We start from the raw sequence: 20,448 nt of genomic DNA, 5'->3' as shown, positions 1-20,448 counted from the left end.
GCCTGTGTGGAATTTGCATGTTCCCCTTGTGCCTGCATGGGTTTTCTCTGGAAACTCCGGTATACAACATTAATTGGACACTCTTAATTGATGTACCCTTCTTCCTGCCTGTTGACAGCTAGGATAGGCTCCAGCATCCCCGTGACCCTTGTGACAATTAACAGCTAAGAAAATGGATGGATGTTCAGTCTTGTGACTTGGAAGAAAATCAAACTACATTTGATGACCAATTTATGCAGTAATTTATAAAATTCCAAAGGGTTCACATAGCTTTTTTCTGCCACTTTATGTGATCATATGATTGGTGGAGCTGTTCTCCCGTTGTTGGGAAATTATATCTGATTTTTGTGAGTTTTCAAGCATGGGCTTTCAACACTGGATTTTATCAATGGTTTCCATATTCAGGTTCTATACATGCTCCAAGTGTGGAGCAGCTAACATCTGCAATATTTGAGGATGCTGTATCTTTGAGGTTCAGCTCAGGGAAAGGGGCAGCAAAAGATGACATGAAGAAACCAGATTATTATCTCCTCAAGACAGAAGGAATATTTTAATTACAGCACTGATAATGATTAGCATTTCCTATTGATATCAGTTGTATTGTAATGTCTACGTGAACTCAATATTTCATATTAATCAGAACATCCTGATGTATGCCAACAAGATTAAACACACTGCCTTCTGGTGGAATTCAACCAAAACCCAGTCATTTTTCAATCAGCAACTCACTTCTGGGTCAGCAGCACGTATAATCAAGTATAATCAAAATACTACTTTCATAGACTGGCGCATATTGCATTAACAATAAAACACAGTCATCGATGCATTATTGGATAGAATGTCATTTATGTATCCATTTGTATAACTGTATGATGAATAGTACTCAACATAAATAACAACACCAAACTGATTTTGTTTAAGAAACCCATGAATTTCAAAATCAGAAACACAAAACACTTAATTGCCAAGTATCTCAAAAGCACACGAGGAATTTGTAGTTGAAGCCACTATAACACGACAATCGAAAGACATTTTGACAGTAAATACTTGGAGACATAGAAACATACTAGGTCATACTAGTCACATAGACTATAGCAATTAATAGAAGGAAGAGGAAAGACGCTATCGAAATGTCTGCAGATTTTAGTTTGCATTGTTTGATGTTGCCCACCTGAGTGAAGGATTTGTCAAGGGTGTTGACCAAGACATGGAAGGTCCAAGAGGATTTTTCATGCTCCCATCTTAGTTCTAACAGTGTGCAATTCCTCAAGGGTGTGTACGTGGGTACCAATGATTTTTCCATCAGTTCTACTTGTTCATTGTAGTCGGAATTTGTCCTTCTTTGTGGCAGCACTAGTGACTCTGGTGTCATCCTCAAATTTCAGGAGTTTGACAGCGAGGTTCGTTGGGGTGAAGTTGTTTGTGGACAGAGCGAAGAGCAGCAGAGAGGAAACATCCTTGGGGCTCCCCGCTGCTAATGCTGCGTGTGGATTTGTTGGTGTCCCCCAGAATCTCTTGCTTTGTCCTGCCGGTCAGGAAGCTGTAAATCCAGATAGCAGGCGCGACACTGAGGTGGAGAAGCTTGGAGGAAAGGAGTCTGGTGATGATGTTGAACACAAAGCTGACATCCGTGAAGAGGATCCTTGTGCAAGTTCCACACCATCGAGGTGAAGAATGAATGAAGTTCTGTCAACCTCGGACCGTGTCATCCACAGACACATTTGCTGAGTAAACTGCAGGAGGTCCAGCAGGGGTTCTGTGATGCTCTTGAGGTGATCCAGCATGATGCACTGAAATAACTTCATAACCACAGATGTTAGGGCAGACTTAAAGGGAGGATTGGGGAACAAGTTCTGTTTCTGCCACTTTGTTGATTTTCTGCATTTTATGCAACTCACATCTTGTTCATGAATGGTTAACACAAAAGTCAGAGGTGCCCTGGTGGTTGGTGGTACAGCAGGATGGTTGTGGGGTTTCAAAGTGTTCTTTTCAAATCTAGAGTTGAAGTCATCATTTAGTCCTCTTTTGTCCACCGCTTGGTTGTGATGGTCGCTTGTAGTTGGTTACCCATTTGAATCCTTGCCATACTGATTTGGGATCATTGATAGTCAATTGTTTTTCCAGCTTCTCTGCATACTTTGCGATGTTAATTTCTTTGTCAACTGATTTCTAGAGAAGTTGTACAGAGTTCTCTCCTCATTCTAGTAGGTTGTCCTCATTAGCCTGGTGAAGTTACTTAAGTCTGGCAAAGCACCAGGACTTGTTGTTACTGAATGTGCAAAATATCCTTCTTGGCAGTCCACACACATCTTCACAGAAACTTATGTGACTGTCTGTTGAAGTTTTAAAAACACTCTTGTTTGTGTAATCTAACAGTCCAGTGCAGTGCAGTCATTGAAGTTCTACCTCTACTTCATTGGTCCCCTTGTTCAGTATTTTGACCATAGGCTTCATACATTCAAGTTTGTTTCCTGTATGTTGTTATTAGTTGAATTCAGCAGTGATCAGATGTGCCCAGAGCAGCATAGCAGGGCATGTGTCATTTAAGGTCTTAGTCTAGTTTGACAACCCACCGTACCAGAAGAACTCACTGAAAATGTATAACTTCAATGTTATTTATTGGGCTTACTGATGTTTTTAAATTGATTGTGTCAAATGAAGACTTGCATGATAATTATTATTGTATGGTTAGACTATGAGCATTCAGACAGTAATTATTATTTTTGATGGAATGCTCCACACTGAAACACTATTACCTTTTATCATTACATATTGTTACAGTAATGCATGAATAATAATACAAGAAGTCCACATGAAGCAAATAAAATTAATTTCTATTGGCTTACACGATAAATTTGCTCATTTGGTCATAACATTGTAATGGTCAGTGTTCCAAAATTTCATACATTGGAACAAACCAGGTCATTTGATTCAAGCGAATTTAATTCCAATGTTTGTTTAAACCTCTCTTTGGATAACTTTCCTTCCTTGCTATCAGACTTAAGATAACGCTCCTTGTTATGGATAACTTGAATGTACTGGTCTGTACCACTGTTCTGCTGATCACTGCTTGAGGCCAGGGAGGCAGAGTCAGACTCAGTTACAGTGCGCTCCAAATTTGGTCTTGTCTTTGATTTTACACAAGCCTCCATATGCCTGCTGCTGGTTGGGGACTCTCTATGTGTTCCTGGAGAATTCATAGGGTGCCTGGTTCTGACCAGTAGAGACTCTGCTCCCCTTATACTGTCTTGAGACTGGGAGTGTGACTTCAAAGTTCTCCATCTGATATCTCCTTCCTCCTGATCATCCTCTTCCTGGGCTCTGTAAATCCCTCTGTGGTTCTTTATTCTGTCACCAATGTAAAAGTGTGCTGGCTGGTGCAAGTCAGATAGAGAAAAGGGTCGATGAGCTTTCTCTAACAATACTCTTCTTCTGTGTTTTCTGTCTCTCTCCTCCTCTCCATTAAGATTTTGTTGAGATCTATGTGGGAGTGCTTGTTGGTGTGGGGTGCGAGGAGTGTAGCGTTTGATGTTGCATGGGTACAGCTCTAGAATTTCTGTTGGCTCTTCTTCCATTAAGTAATGGCGTGGGATACGTGTGGCCGATCGAAGCAGCTTCTTCCTAGGTTCATGTTCGTTGACAATCACGTACCGGGTGGCTGGGCCACGGCGCCCCCCGTAGTTGTGTCCAGTAATGAACCCAGCTGGTTCAACAGGATGTATAGCATGTAGAGTCTTCCTGTATAGGGGGTCTGAGTGAATGTTGTCAGAAGATCTGGGTGGGTGATTGTATGCCTTATGGTAGTAAGACTTAGAGTGACAGGAACCACTCTGGCCTCCAAGAGGTTGTGTATGCCTGGTATGAAGAAGGACAACACGTTAGAAACAGATTATAAACTGTAATTATCATTTATGTTATTGTTAGCAGACTCTAGAGTATCATATAACTGCGAAAAAGGTGGTGAAAATAAATCTGGTGACCCAAGACCTTTGCACTGTATCATACCACATTAAACTCTGTTTCCCCAAACAAGTGAACCCCAAATGTTTATATCTATTTGATCTGCCAAATGTGTACTCAGAAACAAATATTAAAGGTCACTAGCAAAGATCCCCACATACACTACTTCTCCACTCCTTAGCCAGCGCTGTAAACATAACAAGCGTCTGCTTGCAAAAGGAGGTCTTCAATACAGAGGCAACGAATCAGAGGGGGTGGCAGAAGTAGTACAGAGTAAGTCCTTTTATATAGGGTTATTTATTTATTTTCCAATATTTTATTTCAATTTTAAACTTCAATATGAGTCACTTTGACCTGCATCATAACATTCTTCAACGTCATTAAATCCTATAGGTATAGTCAGGTGCTACGTGTAAATTCTCAGAAATCTTCTAATAAGAAGATGAATAACTAGAAATTAAAAAACAAGTTCCAAAATTGATCTCTTCATCTATTTCTATATCACTTGTTCTGTTTAGCATCACAGAAGCTGGCGTCTTTCCCATTTTGTGTCATTCAGTCCAGTACACGTTTAACTCTTCACCAATCAATAACAGGACATATAAACACTGGCAATCAGTCTACTGATGGACACCATCAGGGACTTAGTAAAAATTATTGAGAATTAGAATCAGAACATGTTTTAATAATTACATTTACATCCCTTTTCTGTGTTTCTTGGTCTTATATGGTCTTCTGACTGGACTCCCCCCAAAAAAGAGGATTAAACAGATGTAGATCATTCAGTATGCTGCAGGTCGCTTTCTGAGCAAAACAAAGTGGTCACAGCATATAACTCCAATCTTAAAGTCCTTGCACTAGCTTCCAGTCAACTTTAGAATAGATTTTAAAGTTCTGCTACTGATCTATAAATCACTAAATGATTTAGGTCCTGAATACATGAAAGAAATGCTAACAGAATACAAACCCAGTAGGAGCTCTGAGATCGACTGACTCAGGTCAAATAGTGGAACGCAGAGTCCAAAGCAAACATGGTGAAGCAGGATTTAGCTATTATAATATGCTGCACGCTAATGGAATAAATTGCCAACAGAGGTGATAACCCCCAAGTGTGAATGTTTTTAAATCCAGGTTGAAAACTCTTGCTTTTTCTTTTGCTTTTTAAATATATCCACTTTTGATCGTATTACTTGCACTGTATGTGGTTTTAACGGTCTTTTTAAAAAAATATTTTGTTTGTCATTTTTGTTGTTTTTAAATCCCATTTTAATTTTTTTATCTCTTTGTTTTCAAATACCTTTAATCATGTAAAGCACATTGAGTTACCTCATGTATGAAATGCACTATATAAATAAATTTGCTTTGCTTTGCTTTGCTTTGCTTTGCTTATAATATCTCAGTTATTATATACTGCATTGTTACATACAATGTATTATCCAATTTCCCTCACAGTAGGAAAAAGATGAATAATTTGTCTGGCTATCTGCCTCTTGCTTTCTCTCTCAATATGTATCTAGTTATCCTTTGTCTTTAACTTAAATTGGGTTGTGTAATTTACATACTAATAACACAGTGAACCCCCGTTGGAATAGATTCAAAGCCTACCAGGTAGAGCTCAACGTTTTTCGCTGACCTCAATGGACAAATAGACCCACCCAAAAATCTGTGATGTAGTGGTGCCACAGGAGGTGAACCATGTTAGTGTGGCAACACTGTACTCCAGAATGCAGTCAAAATGTGCTCAAATCCATTCTCTTTACAACACAGTTATATTGGTAGGCTTTTTTAAAATCTAAATATCGCTCTCTCTGTCATGTGTTCGGTACATTCTCCAACCTATGTTTGGTGTGTGCGGCCGGACTTCTGGAGGGTCCAGCCACAGGTTTGTTCAGCTCTCCCCGGGATGCAGACTGAGCAATTGTGCGAATGCTGTTACTGCGCTGCCCAGGAGGGTGGAAGTTTGTGATGCTGCCGTTCCATTGTGGGGAAGGAGTTTGGATGGATGGATCCTGGCTAGTTATGTCACTCTCCTGTTCATCTGGCTTTGGATCACCCACTTCCTCTCCTGGAGCCTGAAGTCGTGCTGAGAAATATTGCAGAGTCAATAAGTGAGAGTACCCACCCCCCCCAAAAAAAAAAAAAATTATGCTAACTCCTAACAAAGATAGCACACCTGCGGTGATTTGGAAGGCTTTCTTTTTATCATCAGTGCGCTCCTAAAAGGAGTAAATTAAAAGGATTAGAATTTCCTGAACCTCTTTCAAATCAGAATCAGAATCAGCTTTAATGGCCAAGTGTGTAAAAACACACAACGATTTTTTTCTCTGGCAGTCACATCGCAATAAGGACAAAGAACAAGAGACATTTCTGTTCAAAGGAGATATTCCTTATAAGACGTGCAAGATGTAAAATCTTAATTTAGAACAGGGAAGAGATAAGTGTGTTAACGTCCCACATTGTGTTAAGCTTGTACAGAGTGCCATTACGTGTTTGCGGTTCTTGTTATAGACCAGTGCAATGTCAATTGTGCAAAGGGAGCAGTTTAAAGTGACAAATCGTGCGCTCTCCAAAATATAAAAAAATAAATATTAAAAAAAATATATATATACAGTATGAATATATTACTAATACTAATACTGATTGGACCAGCAGGATGTGAATGAATGTCCTAACATGGCACAAGGCAGAAAAATAGTAGGTTCACTGATCAAGAATTTAATGACTTAATTGCCAGAGGGAAAAAAACTGTTCAAATGCCTTTTGACTTTCATTGATCTGTAGCGCTTGACTTGGAAGAGCTGGTGGCCAGGATGTGGAGGATCCAAAAGGATCCTGCCTGCTCTACATCAACAACAAGCATCACTTCCTGGTTCTTCTTCAACACAAAATTCCAGAGAGATTTTCTTGGCGAGAGATGAAAGAATCAATATACGACAACATTCTGATGTGCTGTGAACAAACGGATGGATACCGGCTGATTTTTTTTTTTGGTTAACAACATACTAAATTTTATGTTTTAGATGTCAGTGGCACTTGATGTTGCATGTTTTTGGGATGTGACAGGAAACCCCAGTGCCCTTAGAAAACCCACGCAGGCACGGGGAGAACATTGAATCTCCCCACAGGCAGTGCCGGGATTGAACCCAAGTCCTCAGAATTTTACAGCTGCGGCACCATGCTGCCCAGTAGTAATAATTTCAATTTCAACCATAAACTGACTGTTGGGATTAGGTATGGCGAGGGTGGGGGCTGAGATGAATTCTGTCTTTAGCTTTTTAAAGGTGAGCTCACAGGCCGGATCCTAAGAAAATGACCTGTTCAGCAAGGTAAGGCTGTGCAAGGGTGAAGCTATCGTACTGAAATCCCTAATAAACCTGCGGTAGAAGTTATCGAATCCAAAAATCCTTTGCACTTCCTTCCGTAATGTGGGAGTGGGCCACTTGGTCACGGCTTCTATCTTACTGGGGTTCATCCGGCTCTCCCCTTCAACTAATATGAACTACAGGAACATCATGAACAAACGGTGAAATTCGGATTTCTCCGCCTTAACGTAAAGTCCATTACACAACAGAAGTTGCAGGACTGCGCAGACATGTCGGACATAGGTCTTTTCATTCGGGAGAAAAAAATCAAGATGTCATCTACATAAATGAAAAAACATTGAGCAAGTTGCACGTCACATCATTGACAAAATTCTGAAATACACTCGGGGCGTTCGTGAGGCCGAAAGGCATCACCAATATACTCATCATATGTGGTGAACGTGTTGAACATCGTTTTCCACTCATCAGATCCGGACGAGGTGGTAAATGCTCCTTAAGTCCAGCTTGGTAAATATTTTGGCCCCCTCCAGAATTTCAAAAGCAGTGAAAATGAGGGGGAGATGGTATGTGTTTTTAATGGTTTTGCTGTTGAGTCTCTAATAATCATTGCAGGGCCGCATGGTCTTTTCCTTTTTCTCCACAAAAAATAAAATAAAAATAACCCGCTCCTGCGAAACAGATGAGGGTCGGATGAGGCAGGCATCCAGCAACTTCTCCATGTACTGCTTCATGGCTTGGTGTTCCGGGCCTGATAGAGTCCAGCCTCCTCTGAGGGGGCGAGGTACTGGGAAGCAAATTAATGGCGCAATTGTATGGTCTGTGTGGAGTAAGAGACTTGGCCTTGGCCTTGAAAAAAAAAAAACTCCTTGAGGTCGTGATAACAGGACGGCATTTGAGACAGGTCCGAATCCTCTATCAAGGATTGCGGCCTTCTCTCAGCAATCTCTACAGGTCCTGCATTACGCGAGTTGAAACAGTATTTCGTGCAATTAGAGCCCCAAGACTTGATTCACCCTTGTCAGAGATGTTCCTAGAAAAACAGCTAAGACAAGCCTGAGGAGTGTAGAGAGTGAACTCAAACCAACCAAGATTGTCTTTTCGTGCACGGGACAGACGGAGGACACACTGTGAGAGTGCGCTACCTCAGACTACCAAAGTGGTAGTCCCTGTCTGCTCTTTTTATTGCATTCTCAGGTCAAAGGGTTACATGGTTACACAGTGAAAATGCTGACACAGATGGCTACACCAAGAGCACATAAACACTAAGGTACATGTTTCTTCAAGGCTGCAAGAGTGTCCTGATAAACCCACAAGAGAAAAAAACATGGCATTGTTTAAAGACATGTTTATGGCATTTGGTGGTATCCTCCTGTGGTAGAAGGGCGTTATCTCCTCTAAGTGTTGAGGAGTATCTGCTTAAGATCAGAAAGGAAACATACTGAGGCCAGGATGGAGACAGTGTTCAGGGGCATCAGCTTGAGGTCGCCAGGGGGGCATCGCCTCCCAGGTGTCACTGTCTCACACTTCAAGACACGCACGCAGCTCACAAAGAGAACAATTCAGACTGACTAACAGAAACAAATGCATGATAAAACAATCCTAACAGCAACTATGGTAGTAATGATATACTTTTATCATGATGACTAACATAGTAATAACTTCTTTATCAACCCTCAACACCAGTCTATATGGAGATTATTGTTCCCTACTTGTAGTTAGCTAGTAATTGTAATCTGATGCAGAGTTAGCAGCAAACAGGTTTTTACATGTTTTTTACGTGATTTCTTTTTATTACAGTGAAGAAAATGAGTATTTGAAAACCCTGCTGTATTGCAAATTCTCCCACTTAGAAATCATGGAGGGGTCTGAAATTTTCATCGTAGGTGCATGTCCACTGTGAGAGAGATAATCTAAAAAGAAAAATCCAGAAATCACAATGTATGAGTTTTTAACGATTTATTTGTCTGATACAGCTGGAAATAAGTATTTGAACACCTGTCTATCAGCTAGAATTCTGACCCTCAAAGACCTGTTTGTCCGCCTTTAAATGTCCACCTGCACTCCATGTAGCAGAAGAAGTGGAGCACCATGCATGTAATTGCAAACAAACGCTACTGTACCAAATATTAACATTGGTTTTCTTTGGTTGTCAAATATTTATTTGCAGCTGTATCACACAAAGAAATCATTTAAAAAAATCATACATTCTGATTTCTGGATTCTTCTTTTTAGATTGTTTCTCTAACAATATACAAGAACCTACATTGAAAATTTCAGACCCCTCCATGATTTCTAAATGGGATAACTTGGAATATAGCAGGGTGTTCAAATACTTATTTTCTTCACTGTATGTAGATTTCTTTTGTCAGTTGTTTTATTGTACAAGCCTCCACACTCTAATAGGCATCCTCTTTAGCCTAGCAAAGTTTGTGAGGTTTGGCAGTGAATGACGACTTATTCTTACTGAACATGCGAAATGTCTTTGTTGGCGCACACATGCATTGATAGAAGATGATGAATTATATTAGTGTCGGAGTATATTCATTAACGCTGCCAGTTCAAGATCCAAAGACACTCCAATTGTTGTAGACTTAAGTCTTAAAGTTCCATCTTTCCACTGATCCACTTCTTCACTATTTTCACCGCAGACTTCGCCCTTTTAAGTTTGCATCTGTATGTTGATATTCACTGAATTAAACAGCGATCAGCCGAGCCCAAAGCTGGATGGGGAATACCATGGTAAAGGTCTGTAAGCTTGGTAATCGTAGTGGTCTCCAATATTGTTTTCCCTGGTTGGACAATTAATGTGCTATTTGCATTTAGGGAGTTCGTGGTTAGGTTTTGCTCTCTTAAAGTTCCAGAGAAAAATGAGAGGTGAATCTTTGTGCTTTTATTTCAAGTGCATTCACAAAGCAAATTCTCTGTGAAGCAGAAGGTGCAAAACATGGAGTCTTTGTTGGGTGAAGAGGATAGATTTGCACGTTGAATGGATGGAAGTGGCAATCAAAGCCCTCATTGTTGGAGCTTATCTTGCACTCTGCCACGCTTCTTTCTTGTTATCACATCTATGCCTTCTCCACGCACCCTAGAGCGCAGGCATTGTGTTGGAAACTAGCTCAGAAAAAAACAACTTTGTGGCTTTGTAAAAGTTGGTGAAAGAAGATTCAGAGTCAACACCCTCATGTTTAGCAAGTCTTCCCAAGTGTAAATCACGTAATGTCTCCAAAAATGAATGAAAGACAAGACCAAAGACAATACTATAGAACTCATTACTGAGGTCACTCACAATTATAAACTTTAAACGTTCAGTATATTAACAATCTTGGTGAAAGACTCACTGTTTGGAGCTGGATCATCAGCTGGTTGTTGGTGAATTTTAAAGATCTTGCAATGGCCTGAAGATAGTATATTAGCATGCTAAAACACAAAAAACAAAAATCAAATCGAAGTACGAGTTCCATCATACGTGTGTGCGTGTATGTGTGTGTGTGTGTGTGTGTGTGTGTGTGTGTGCATGCGCATGTGCGAGTGTGTGTGGTCTTACAACAGAAGTAGGAGTGCTGGTAACACTACTACAGGGCTGGTGACATAACTCATCACTTTACTGAACCACTGAGGAAAGTCGGTGGCCACGGTTTCAGATATGATGTCATAGATTTTCTCTTGACCGCTGCAATGTACAGTTTTATACTTGGATCATCTCACAGTGAAACAATACAGACCGTTATCTCTCCTAAGCAATTCAGGATTCACATTATGAAATACATTTCAGTGACTAAGAGTAGTTAAAAGATACCGAAATACCTACAGTACTTGGAAATTGGTGAAAAACACTTGCCGATACAGAGTATTTACTAATTTACTGTAAAATTTAATGCAAAATGATTTTTTGGCGGAGATGGCTTCATGGTCCATGACACCTCCTGGCTATGTGGCGATACCAGTTGGCACTGGTGCCCTTGTTGTGTCTACAGTGAGGGGTTTAAATTCAATGGCTGAATTTTGTAGTAAAATTAATGAAAATTAAGAGGGTTGTTCTTACCTAAATGGTCCACAGTGCTGTGATGGCCTGTATCTTACAATGGCAAATATGGTAGGCAACATGCACAGAAAGAGCATAAAGAGCAGCATCGCCAAGTAGAAATTATTTGATCTGCAACAGACAATGCAAGACTGATTGTCAAGAAATCCATCCATTTTCTGAACCGCTTATCCTCACAAAGATTGCGGGAGTGCCAGAGCCTATGCCAGTTATAATCGGGCAGGAAGCAGGGTACACCCTGAACGAGTTGCCAGCCAATTGAAGGGGCACATGGAGAAAAACAACAGTCACACTCACTGTTAAAGAAATCATTCATATGTTCTCATTTTGTACATACTGTAGTTGGTTACACATCACCACCAAGCTTGTACCTTTCAACTCACTGTCTTGGAAACAGATGTCATCAAGCAAACAGATGTAATCAATCAAACAGTCACACACACTCACCATGCGATTCACTGAATAAAAAGAAGCTGCAAGGGGATACAAGTTGGAGTTGGTTGGAAGCAGGGAGAAGTCCTGTCGCTCCCCTTGCAGGAAGTAAAACTTGAAGCCATGTCTGTTCGCCTTCTTTTAATAGAGAGTCAAGCTTTTTAAACCTGACAATGTTGTTTTCTTTAGTTTTGGAATTGAGTGACCTTGTTGTTCTCCACTTGGCTTGAGAGAAGCTGAAACTCTCTCATGAAAGCCTTCACTGAATTTTACATTTCATGCACAAAAGGGCCCTTGCATTTCAGTTTGACATTTAGTTTATTCAACAGTGCACTCACATCTACAAGAAATCCGAGGTCTTTCATGGGCAAGTGAAATGGGGTAGGACCAAAATGCAGGACTCCAAGGTACGGACAGGATTTTCGAGCATAGTTTAATTAAGATCATATTTGTAAAAGCCTGGCCTCTTTCCCCCTTTCAGGGTACACAATCTCCGCTGGCTTCATCGTGCAGGTTTGTAAAAAAAAAGTGGGCAGGGTTTTACAAATATGATCTTTTTTAACGAGACACAGTTTCAGATATGATTTCTGGTATTTTAGTGGATTTGGACAGTTAGTTACAGCACAAAGTAAAATAATTTATTATGTTTTAACTTGCAATTGATGAAAGCATGGACATTACAGATGTTGCACAACTGGCCATTTTAATCAGCTGAGTTGATGATACATTGACAGAGAGTTCATGGAGAGGGTGCCGATGAAAGCTACGATAATAGCATCAGATAATTTCACTGTACTCGTCCTGCGCTGTCAGCCTCGCTGGTTTTAAACCAGACATTTGGTCCTTCGAGCCGGATCCCAACACACCACCGCCCATCAAGGAGGGAGAAGACACACCGAAGTCTGTTGACAGCCAGGAGCATTTAGCTGTTCCTGAAGAAAAGCCCTGGTGGGATGTAAATTCGTGGCCAGACCGGTGCCAGAGTCCAATTTCCCCTCAGTGGACGAAGGTTGACGGGATCATGAACAACTGGCGTCCAGACAACATGTGAACCGGTAAGTGAAGGCTTCTCCGCCAGAAGGAGGTTGAAGGCTACTCCGCCAGAAGGAGGTTTCAAAGCTACTCCGCCAGAAGGAGGTTTCAAGGCTACTCCGCCAGAAGGAGGTTTAAGGCTACTCAGCCAGGAGGAGGTTTCAAGATTACTCTGTGGTGTTTACATAATTCACCCGTGGGACCTCGAGTTGGAGTGCGGGGTTCCACACGGACTGTTTTTGTTATTGCTCTTCTGGAGCGGGGAGTTCACAGAGTTCCCGGCGTTATGCGAGTAGTGTTTTGATGTCTGCCAATAAAACAACTTTTGTTCCTGTGTCCGACACTCCGCCTCCGACTCCTTTTCTCCGGCGCTACACTAGTGACCCCGACGTCAGTCCCGGTGTCTTCGAGACTAAACCGAACATGGTAAACGCCATCCTCAAATTGCCGGAATTTTGGGAGACGTCCGCGGCAGCGTGGTTCGCGCAGATGTAGGCTCAGTTCGCCCTCCGCGGGATCTCGGATGATTCCACGCGTTATTACCACGTTCGCCCTCGGGAGCTCAACGGCGGCCAGAGCAGTGAACTTCGTCACCTCTCCCCCGGCCCGAGATAAGTATGCTGGGATCAAGGCTCACCTTCTCAAGGTTTTTGAGCTTTCACGGCCGGAGCGTGCCCGAAGTCTGTTGGCTATTAATGGACTAGGGGACAGCAAACCTTCCGAACTCATGGAAATGATGCTAAACCAGTTGGGCATGGAAGAGCCCAATTTCATTTTCATGGAACTGTTTCTCAGGCACATGCCACCGCATGTTCAGACGGCGCTCGCGAACACTCCAGTCACTGAGCCCCGGGCCCTGGCACAGGAGGCCGACCGTTTGTTCCTGGCCACCCAGCACTTCTCCCCTGAGATGCTGGCCGCAACGCGCAGTTACTCGCCTCCGGGCACGGGGGTGGCATCCAGCAGGGGCCCCATCGCCACTGATGGCCATGCTGGCACAGGCTTGAGCTAATTCCATGCCCGTTTCGGTGCGAAAGCGAAGAGGTGCTGCGCCCCTTGCAACTACGACACGTCGGGAAACGCCAAAGCCCGTGCTCCGCGGCGGCCGTGAGCGTGGGTGCGAAAAGCCGGCTGCTGTTCGTCAAGGACGCCCTTTCCGTGCGCAAATTCCTTTGCGACACCGGCGCCTAGAGGAGCCTCCTGACGGCCACTGCGGAGGACACCGCTGGCGGGACTCATGGGCCACCCCTACTGTCTGCTAATGGCTCCCCTATCTGCTCTTATGGCATAAGGACTGTGAAATTGTGTTTCGGGAGTCATCGCTTCAGATGGGACTTTGTCACTGCCGATGTCTCGTTCCCTCTCCTCGGCGCTGATTTTTTTTAGTTCCCACGGGCTGCTGGTGGATGTTAAGAGGGGCCGTCTGGTGGATGCAGTGACTTCTCCAAGGTCGACCTGGTGCGCGGGTATCACCAGGTTCCCGTGCACTCCTCAGACGTTCCCAAGACGGCTCTAATCACACCATTTGGACTGTTCGAGTTTCTGAGGATGCCGTTTGGTCTTAAAAACATGGCACAATCTTTCCAACGTTTAATGGATTCTGTGCTCAGAGACTTGCCCTTTGTGTTCGTCTATTTGTATGACATCCTCGTCGCCAGCTCCTTGGAGGAAGAACATCTGAAGCACCTCCGCGACCTCTTCACAAGACTCGAGCAGCATGGCCTGATCATCAACCCGGCGAAGTGTGTTTTCGGGGTGCCCTCTATTCAGTTCCCCAGGCACCTCATCGACAAGAACGGCGCCGCCCCCCTTCCGGCAAAGCTGGAGGCTGTCTCCGCTTTTCCCCGACTTCGCTCGGCTCGGGGGCTCCGGGAGTTCCTGGGGATGGTGACTTTCTACCACCGGTTCATCCGCCGGGTGGCCCACATCATGCGCCCGCTCTATGAGGCTCTTAAAGACAAGGCCCCCAACCGGGACATTGAATGGACGGCCGAGAGGATGGAAGCCTTCGAGGCTACGAAGGCTGAGTCGTGCCGCTATGATGGCCCACCCGACCCTTGGGGCCCCTGTCGCTCTCACTACCGACGCATCGGACTACGCTGTTGGAGCCGTATTCGAACAGTGGGTTGGCGGCGCCTGGCAACCGCTTGCATTTTTCAGCCGTCAGCTGGTCCCCAGGGAGCGCAAATACAGCACGTACGATAGGGAGCTCCTCAGCCCCTGGCTGGCGATCCGCCACTTCCACTCCCTATTGGAAAGCCGTAAGTTCACGGCATATGTGGACCATAAACCCCTCACTTTCGCCATGTCCAAGGTGGCTGAGCCGTGGTCCGCCTGCCAGCAACGCCAACCGTTGTTCATCTCGGAGTACACTACGGACATCCAACACATCGCCGGCAAATCCAATGTGGTCGCGGACTGCCTCTACAGGGCGATCATTGGGACTGTCCATCTGGGTCTCGACTACTCTCATGTGAGCGCAGACCAGGCCTCGGACCATGGGGTGCAGGCCCTCAAGACTTCTGACACGGGATTGCGCCTGGAGGAAGTCGCGGTAGGTGACTTGGGCATCAGGTTGCTGTGCGACCTCTCGGGTGACCAACCTCGGCCGCTGGTCCCTGCAAACTGGCAGTGAGCTGTTTTCGAGGCGGTCCACAACCTCTCCCACCCCAGAAGGAAACCATCCGTGAGGCTGGTGGCCCAGAAGTTCGTGTGGCGCGGTCTTAAGAAAGATGTGCAGGCCTGTGTCGCCTGTCAGCGGGCTAAGGTGCATCGCCACACAAAAGCCCCCTTGGAGCCCTTCGCTGTCCCCGAGAGGAGGTTCTACCACGTCAACGTCGACTTGGTAGGTCCACTTCCTGCCTCGCACGGATTCACCTACTTGCTCACCATGGTGGACAGGACGACCCGCTGGCCCGAAGCCATTTCCCTCTCCTTGAAGACGTCGTCAGACGTGGCCCGGGCGTTCATCGGCACGTGGGTCGCGCGCTTCGGGACCCCGTGCGACCTTTCCTCCGACCATGGCCCTCAGTTTACCTCTGAACTATGGAACGCAGTCGCTGAAAGTTTGGGGGTCAAACTGCACCGCACTACCGCCTATCACCCCCAGGCGAACGGTCTCTGTGAGCGGTTCCACTGCTCCATGAAAGACGCCCTGCGTGCCGGCTTGACGGACGGCAACTGGTTGGATAAGCTCCCGTGGGTCATGCTCGGCCTCAGGTGCGCCACCAAGGAGGACCTGTTGTCCTCATCCGCCGAGCTCGTCTACGGGCAGCCACTGAGGGTCCCAGGGGAATTCATCCCGGATGCCACAGCGCCCTGGTCTGCAGACAGGCAACGGTCCTCCCTGCTGGAGGCCGCAAAAGGGTTCACGCCGGTTCCCACGTCGCAACATGGCACCCCAGCTGCCCGGCTGCCCCGTCACCTGCGCTCTGCGGATTTTGTGTTTTTTCGTCATGACGCCCACCGTGGACCTCTGTGGCCCCCATACGACGGGCCGTTCAGGGTCCTGGAGCACGGGGATAAGAGCCTGCTCGTGGACATTGGTGGCAGACCCGAGACTGGTTCCATGGACAGGGTCAAACCCGCGCACCTGGACATTGCCCAGCCTTTGGGGTTGGCCCTCCCCCCGCGCTGGGGTCGTCCCCCTTTGCCCTGTGCCCCTGCGCCTGCCGGGGTGCCCTTGACCCCGCCTGGGCCATTGTCCCGTGACTCAATGGACAGTGCGGCCCCACCCCCCTCGGCCCCTACAGTGCACACCTGTCGGGGTCGGGTCGTCATCCCTCAACGGCATGAGGATTTTGACTATGTGTGAATTCTGGGGGTGCTTGTGTGGTGTTTACATAATTGACCCGCGGGACCTCGAGTTGGGGTGCAGGGTTCCACACAGACTGTTTTTGTTGTTGCTCTTCCGGAGTGGCCAGTTCACAGAGTTCCCGCCGTTATGCGAGTAGTGTTTTGATGTCTGCCAATAAAACAAGTTTTGTTCCTGTGTCCGTCACTCCGCCTCCAACTCCTTTTCTCCGGCGCGACAACTTCACCTTTATGGCCCCGTAACATCATGATGTTCTGGTCAACGTCCTCTGAACATTTCAATCGTTCTATTTTTCAGCGTTCTCAAACGCGGATGACACATGTGGCGTGTGATTAACATGTGTCTAACGCATGATTTAAAGTGTGTCTAACGTACGAAAAGTGTGTAACAGCGACCAAGTAAGATAACACTAAAAACCATTACCGTGTGCAAACGCGTCATTGGGGCGGGACAAGCGATTTGTCAACGTAAGATGAGTGTGTTGAGCGTGTGACAAATGGGTGAATAACGACAGAAAAGCGTTTTGCTGGCGTAGAATTTTCTACAGTGGGACCGGCACTAAAGCGTTGGAAAGTTCATAGTTACTTCAGCTGTTGTCGTGAGTTAGAACAGTGAGCATCATGCCACCGAGAAGAAAAAAAGACTTCAGCAACTAGCGATGCTAGTAAGAAAGCTAAGCCTCTTTCATCACGAGCAATGTGTTTGGAGGAAAAACAACTGCAGGAGGAAGAGCACGTCCGCGAAGTCACGCACCATGTGACATGCCCGGGGACCCTAAACACCTTGCAAACCCCAGTGAGGACGATCCGAGAAAGAGACAAAAGAAGCAGAGAAAGGATTGCAGGATCCTGGACCGGGCTGTTGAGGATAGTCTGGTGGAGTTTTTCCGCAAAAACGAACTGCTGCTTTCTGGAACTTCCATAGTAGGTGCTCTCTACTGTAGCTTAATATTAAATGGGCCCTGCTTTTACAAAGCATCGGTTTATGTACCCATATGCATGGAAGTTCGGGAAACACTCGAATGACGCTCAGTGGACACCAAACGACGTTTGTTTCAATTTGGTTACACGCTGTGTGCACTAGGGGATTGTTCAGTGGGCGTTGACAGGTTGCCAGTGAGTCGTTCATTGCAAAGCAATTGATTAAGTAACAACCAAGTAATGCTAGAGTTACAACTGACTAACGATAGCCAAACGCGTGCAACACTCTGCGAACCTTAGAAAAACGTTCCACGGATGTTCTTGAACGTTCTGCAGCATTTAAAATTAAACGTTGATGAACGCTGGTCTTGGTGAGAACTTTTGTGCATGTTCAAAACTTTTTTTTTTTTCCGGACCGCCGTTCTCCGCCAATACCCAGCGATCATTGACGTTCACTGGCGTGGAAACAACGCTACTCTGGGGGTATCCCGGGGACCATGGGCGACTACCAACGTTTCCTCAAACGCTGTAGGACGCTGGCCAGAACGTCATGGTGTGACGGGGCCATTTAAGAGGGTATTTATAAGGATCCATAAATGTGTGAGTGGGTGAATGCGAGTGTGAATGCCATTACGTACTTGTGGAATCATAGGTCATGGATGGAAACCTAATGATGCTAACAGACATCTGTGTCCCGGTGAAGTACACAAGGTAGTGGATAAGGAGTTAGGTCCTAAAAAGGACAAGTAGTCTCGAAGGGACAAACGTAGAAAAGCAAAATGGTGAGCGGGAATAGTAAGTCTGCCCTAGAGGGGATGTAAACTTTATGAAATAATGTTTACCGGCGCAGCATGATGTTTCTTAAAGAAATGGGGGGGAAAAAAGAGAAAAATAGCACGGCTTAATTAGCATTAGCATGGCAGGTTGGTAGAAAGATTGATGGCAAGTGTTACAGGGAAGTAAGGAAAAGCCAAGATTAAGACTTACATCTTGGGATTGTGCAAGGTTGGTTAGCATAGGCAAGAAAGAGAAAGGCAGGAGAGTCAGCTGAAGTAATGCAAGCAGTGGCTATATTAAAAGCAGCTAAAACAGTTTAAAACATGCTAAAGAAAGTGAGGCAGAAAGAGAGCTGTAAGAAAATCTTGAAAAAAAAATGAAAAAGAAAAAAAATGCTGTCTCCCTGGGAAATACATTTGCTGATAAAAGGGCCAAGGAGGCAGCAACAGGAAAATATGGCACACACATATTGACACACTCACAAACCCCTAACCCTCCTATTGATTTAACAGTTCTAAGATGTGCAAAACATGCTCCTCAAAGTGAAACCCAGTGATGGCTTACAGAAAAAACTGAATGAGAAGATAATGTACATTAAGGGTCTCAAACTAGTGGTCTGAGGGCCATTTGTGGCTCCCAAGATGATGCTTTGTGGCCCCCACCTTACTTACTATGAAAGTCAAATGATGGTGTGGCCCTGAAGTTTTATATGAATGGGACTTTACGGTGTTGTGTGCAGAGCTGGTGAACCTACCAATCTCGGTGGGGTTGTGGCTTTCGGGGTGTGACAGTGACAAGTCCTGATGCAAGCTGAGAAACATTTTTCATTGAGTGAAAAGTTAGTGATTTTGCCATGGAGAGTTTTGCGCACAACCTGTTTACACAAGCTTTCTTGCTTATCTTATTTTGTGCTTTTAAAAAAAAGACTTTTAAATTGTGTGCAACTAGAATCACTGAGGGTGTAGTGGTACACATGTCTGCTTTTGGTGTGGGCAGTGTGGGACCGATTCCCGCTCAGTCCACGTTTCGCCCGAAGTTAGCTGGGATAGGCTCCAGCTTTCCTGCAACTCTTGTGAGGATAAGCGGCTTGGATAATGACATGTTATGACAAATTGTGTGCATATGCGCTGAGGCTGCGTCCCAGCCTCAGCCAGAATGTGCCTCCAGCGGCCCTGAGGTGAATGGACTTTTGAGACCACTGATATGCATAATCAGGGGAAAACCTGTATTCCCAAAAAAAAAAAATTCTGTTTAAAACACTGGCAATTTTGAGTCACGGGCCTTGTCATGTCTCAACAGGAGGGATGGTAATGCTAGATATTATACAGACATTTTCACACCTTTGGATTCAATTCTTACTCAAAAAATTGTTGTAGAGCATGTCTTAATTGCTGCAAACACAATACTCAAGGGAACTGCAGACCTAAGAGAGGGCAGTTTCCCCAAGGTAGTCAGCCTTTCCAGTTTTTACACATTAATTTTATTGAGTTAAACAGCATTACAAATGTTGTTTAGTATTGATCTGGCCCTTATCTAAATGGGTGGAGATTTTTCCATGTACAAGTGCTGATGCTATTACTGTGGGAAAGTTCTTGTGTAAATATATTAATCCTTCTCATGGCATCCCAGAAAAATTGTATGGCAACAATGTGCCACATTTTGTTAATGAAAATAAAATCAGTCAAGTATCTGCAAATCTGGAACTAACTAAAACTAAAAAAAAAAATCATTGTGCAGAATTAGTGGAACGAAGCAATGGGACACTGAAATATTGATTAAGGAAAACTACATTTAGTAAAACTGTAAATGAAAATAACCCCAACAGATAAAGGATTGTTCCCATTTGAAATAGTATCTAGTAGATTAGATTAGATTAGATTAGATTAGATTAGATTAGATTAGATTAGATTAGATTAGATTAGACTAGACTGCCCATGATAGAGTGGCCTGAGAAAGATTATCAAGAGGAAGTGTTGGTCCTCACCTCGCTGGGGTGGTCCACTCCCATGGTGATAAAGATAGCAGAACGTCCCACAAGGATACACTTGTCCCATTCCAAGCCTGTGGCTCCCTTTTCATTCAACGACGAGTAGCGGTGGAAGTCCGGCTACAAAGGGTGGGGTAGCAATAGGCTGCCCTGGTCTCAAA

General features: G+C 44.6%; 1 protein-coding gene and 1 long non-coding RNA gene across 5 annotated transcripts in view; one reads left to right on the top strand and one right to left on the bottom strand.

The window, feature by feature from the left end:
• Positions 1–488: 488 nt before the first annotated feature.
• Positions 489–20,448, bottom strand: part of LOC133498566 (transmembrane channel-like protein 3) — a 94,476-nt gene continuing 74,516 nt past the window's right edge. For 3 of the 4 annotated variants that reach the window (XM_061815571.1, XM_061815573.1, XM_061815572.1), the window contains 6 exons: positions 11,326–11,436; positions 10,828–10,953; positions 10,622–10,700; positions 6,134–6,176; positions 5,797–6,043; positions 489–3,855 (listed from right to left, as the gene is read on the bottom strand). In XM_061815571.1, coding sequence (XP_061671555.1) covers positions 2,901–3,855; positions 5,797–6,043; positions 6,134–6,176; positions 10,622–10,700; positions 10,828–10,953; positions 11,326–11,436 — 1,561 coding nt within the window. In that variant the 3' untranslated portion in view covers positions 489–2,900. Of the gene's footprint in view, positions 3,856–5,796; positions 6,044–6,133; positions 6,177–10,621; positions 10,701–10,827; positions 10,954–11,325; positions 11,437–20,448 lie in introns of those variants that run through there. The other variant, XM_061815574.1, reaches the window with a different exon arrangement.
• LOC133498571 (uncharacterized) overlaps positions 17,389–20,448 on the top strand; it is a 40,144-nt gene continuing 37,084 nt past the window's right edge. The window contains exon 1 of the long non-coding RNA XR_009794348.1: positions 17,389–17,526. This is a non-coding gene — a long non-coding RNA (uncharacterized LOC133498571). The remainder of the gene's footprint in view (positions 17,527–20,448) is intronic.

The sequence above is a fragment of the Syngnathoides biaculeatus genome, chromosome 3 (assembly GCF_019802595.1).
Source record: "Syngnathoides biaculeatus isolate LvHL_M chromosome 3, ASM1980259v1, whole genome shotgun sequence".
Taxonomy (NCBI): Eukaryota; Metazoa; Chordata; class Actinopteri; order Syngnathiformes; family Syngnathidae; genus Syngnathoides; species Syngnathoides biaculeatus.
Note: the sequence above shows the minus strand (reverse complement) of the source record. Positions and strands in the feature narration are given on the sequence as shown.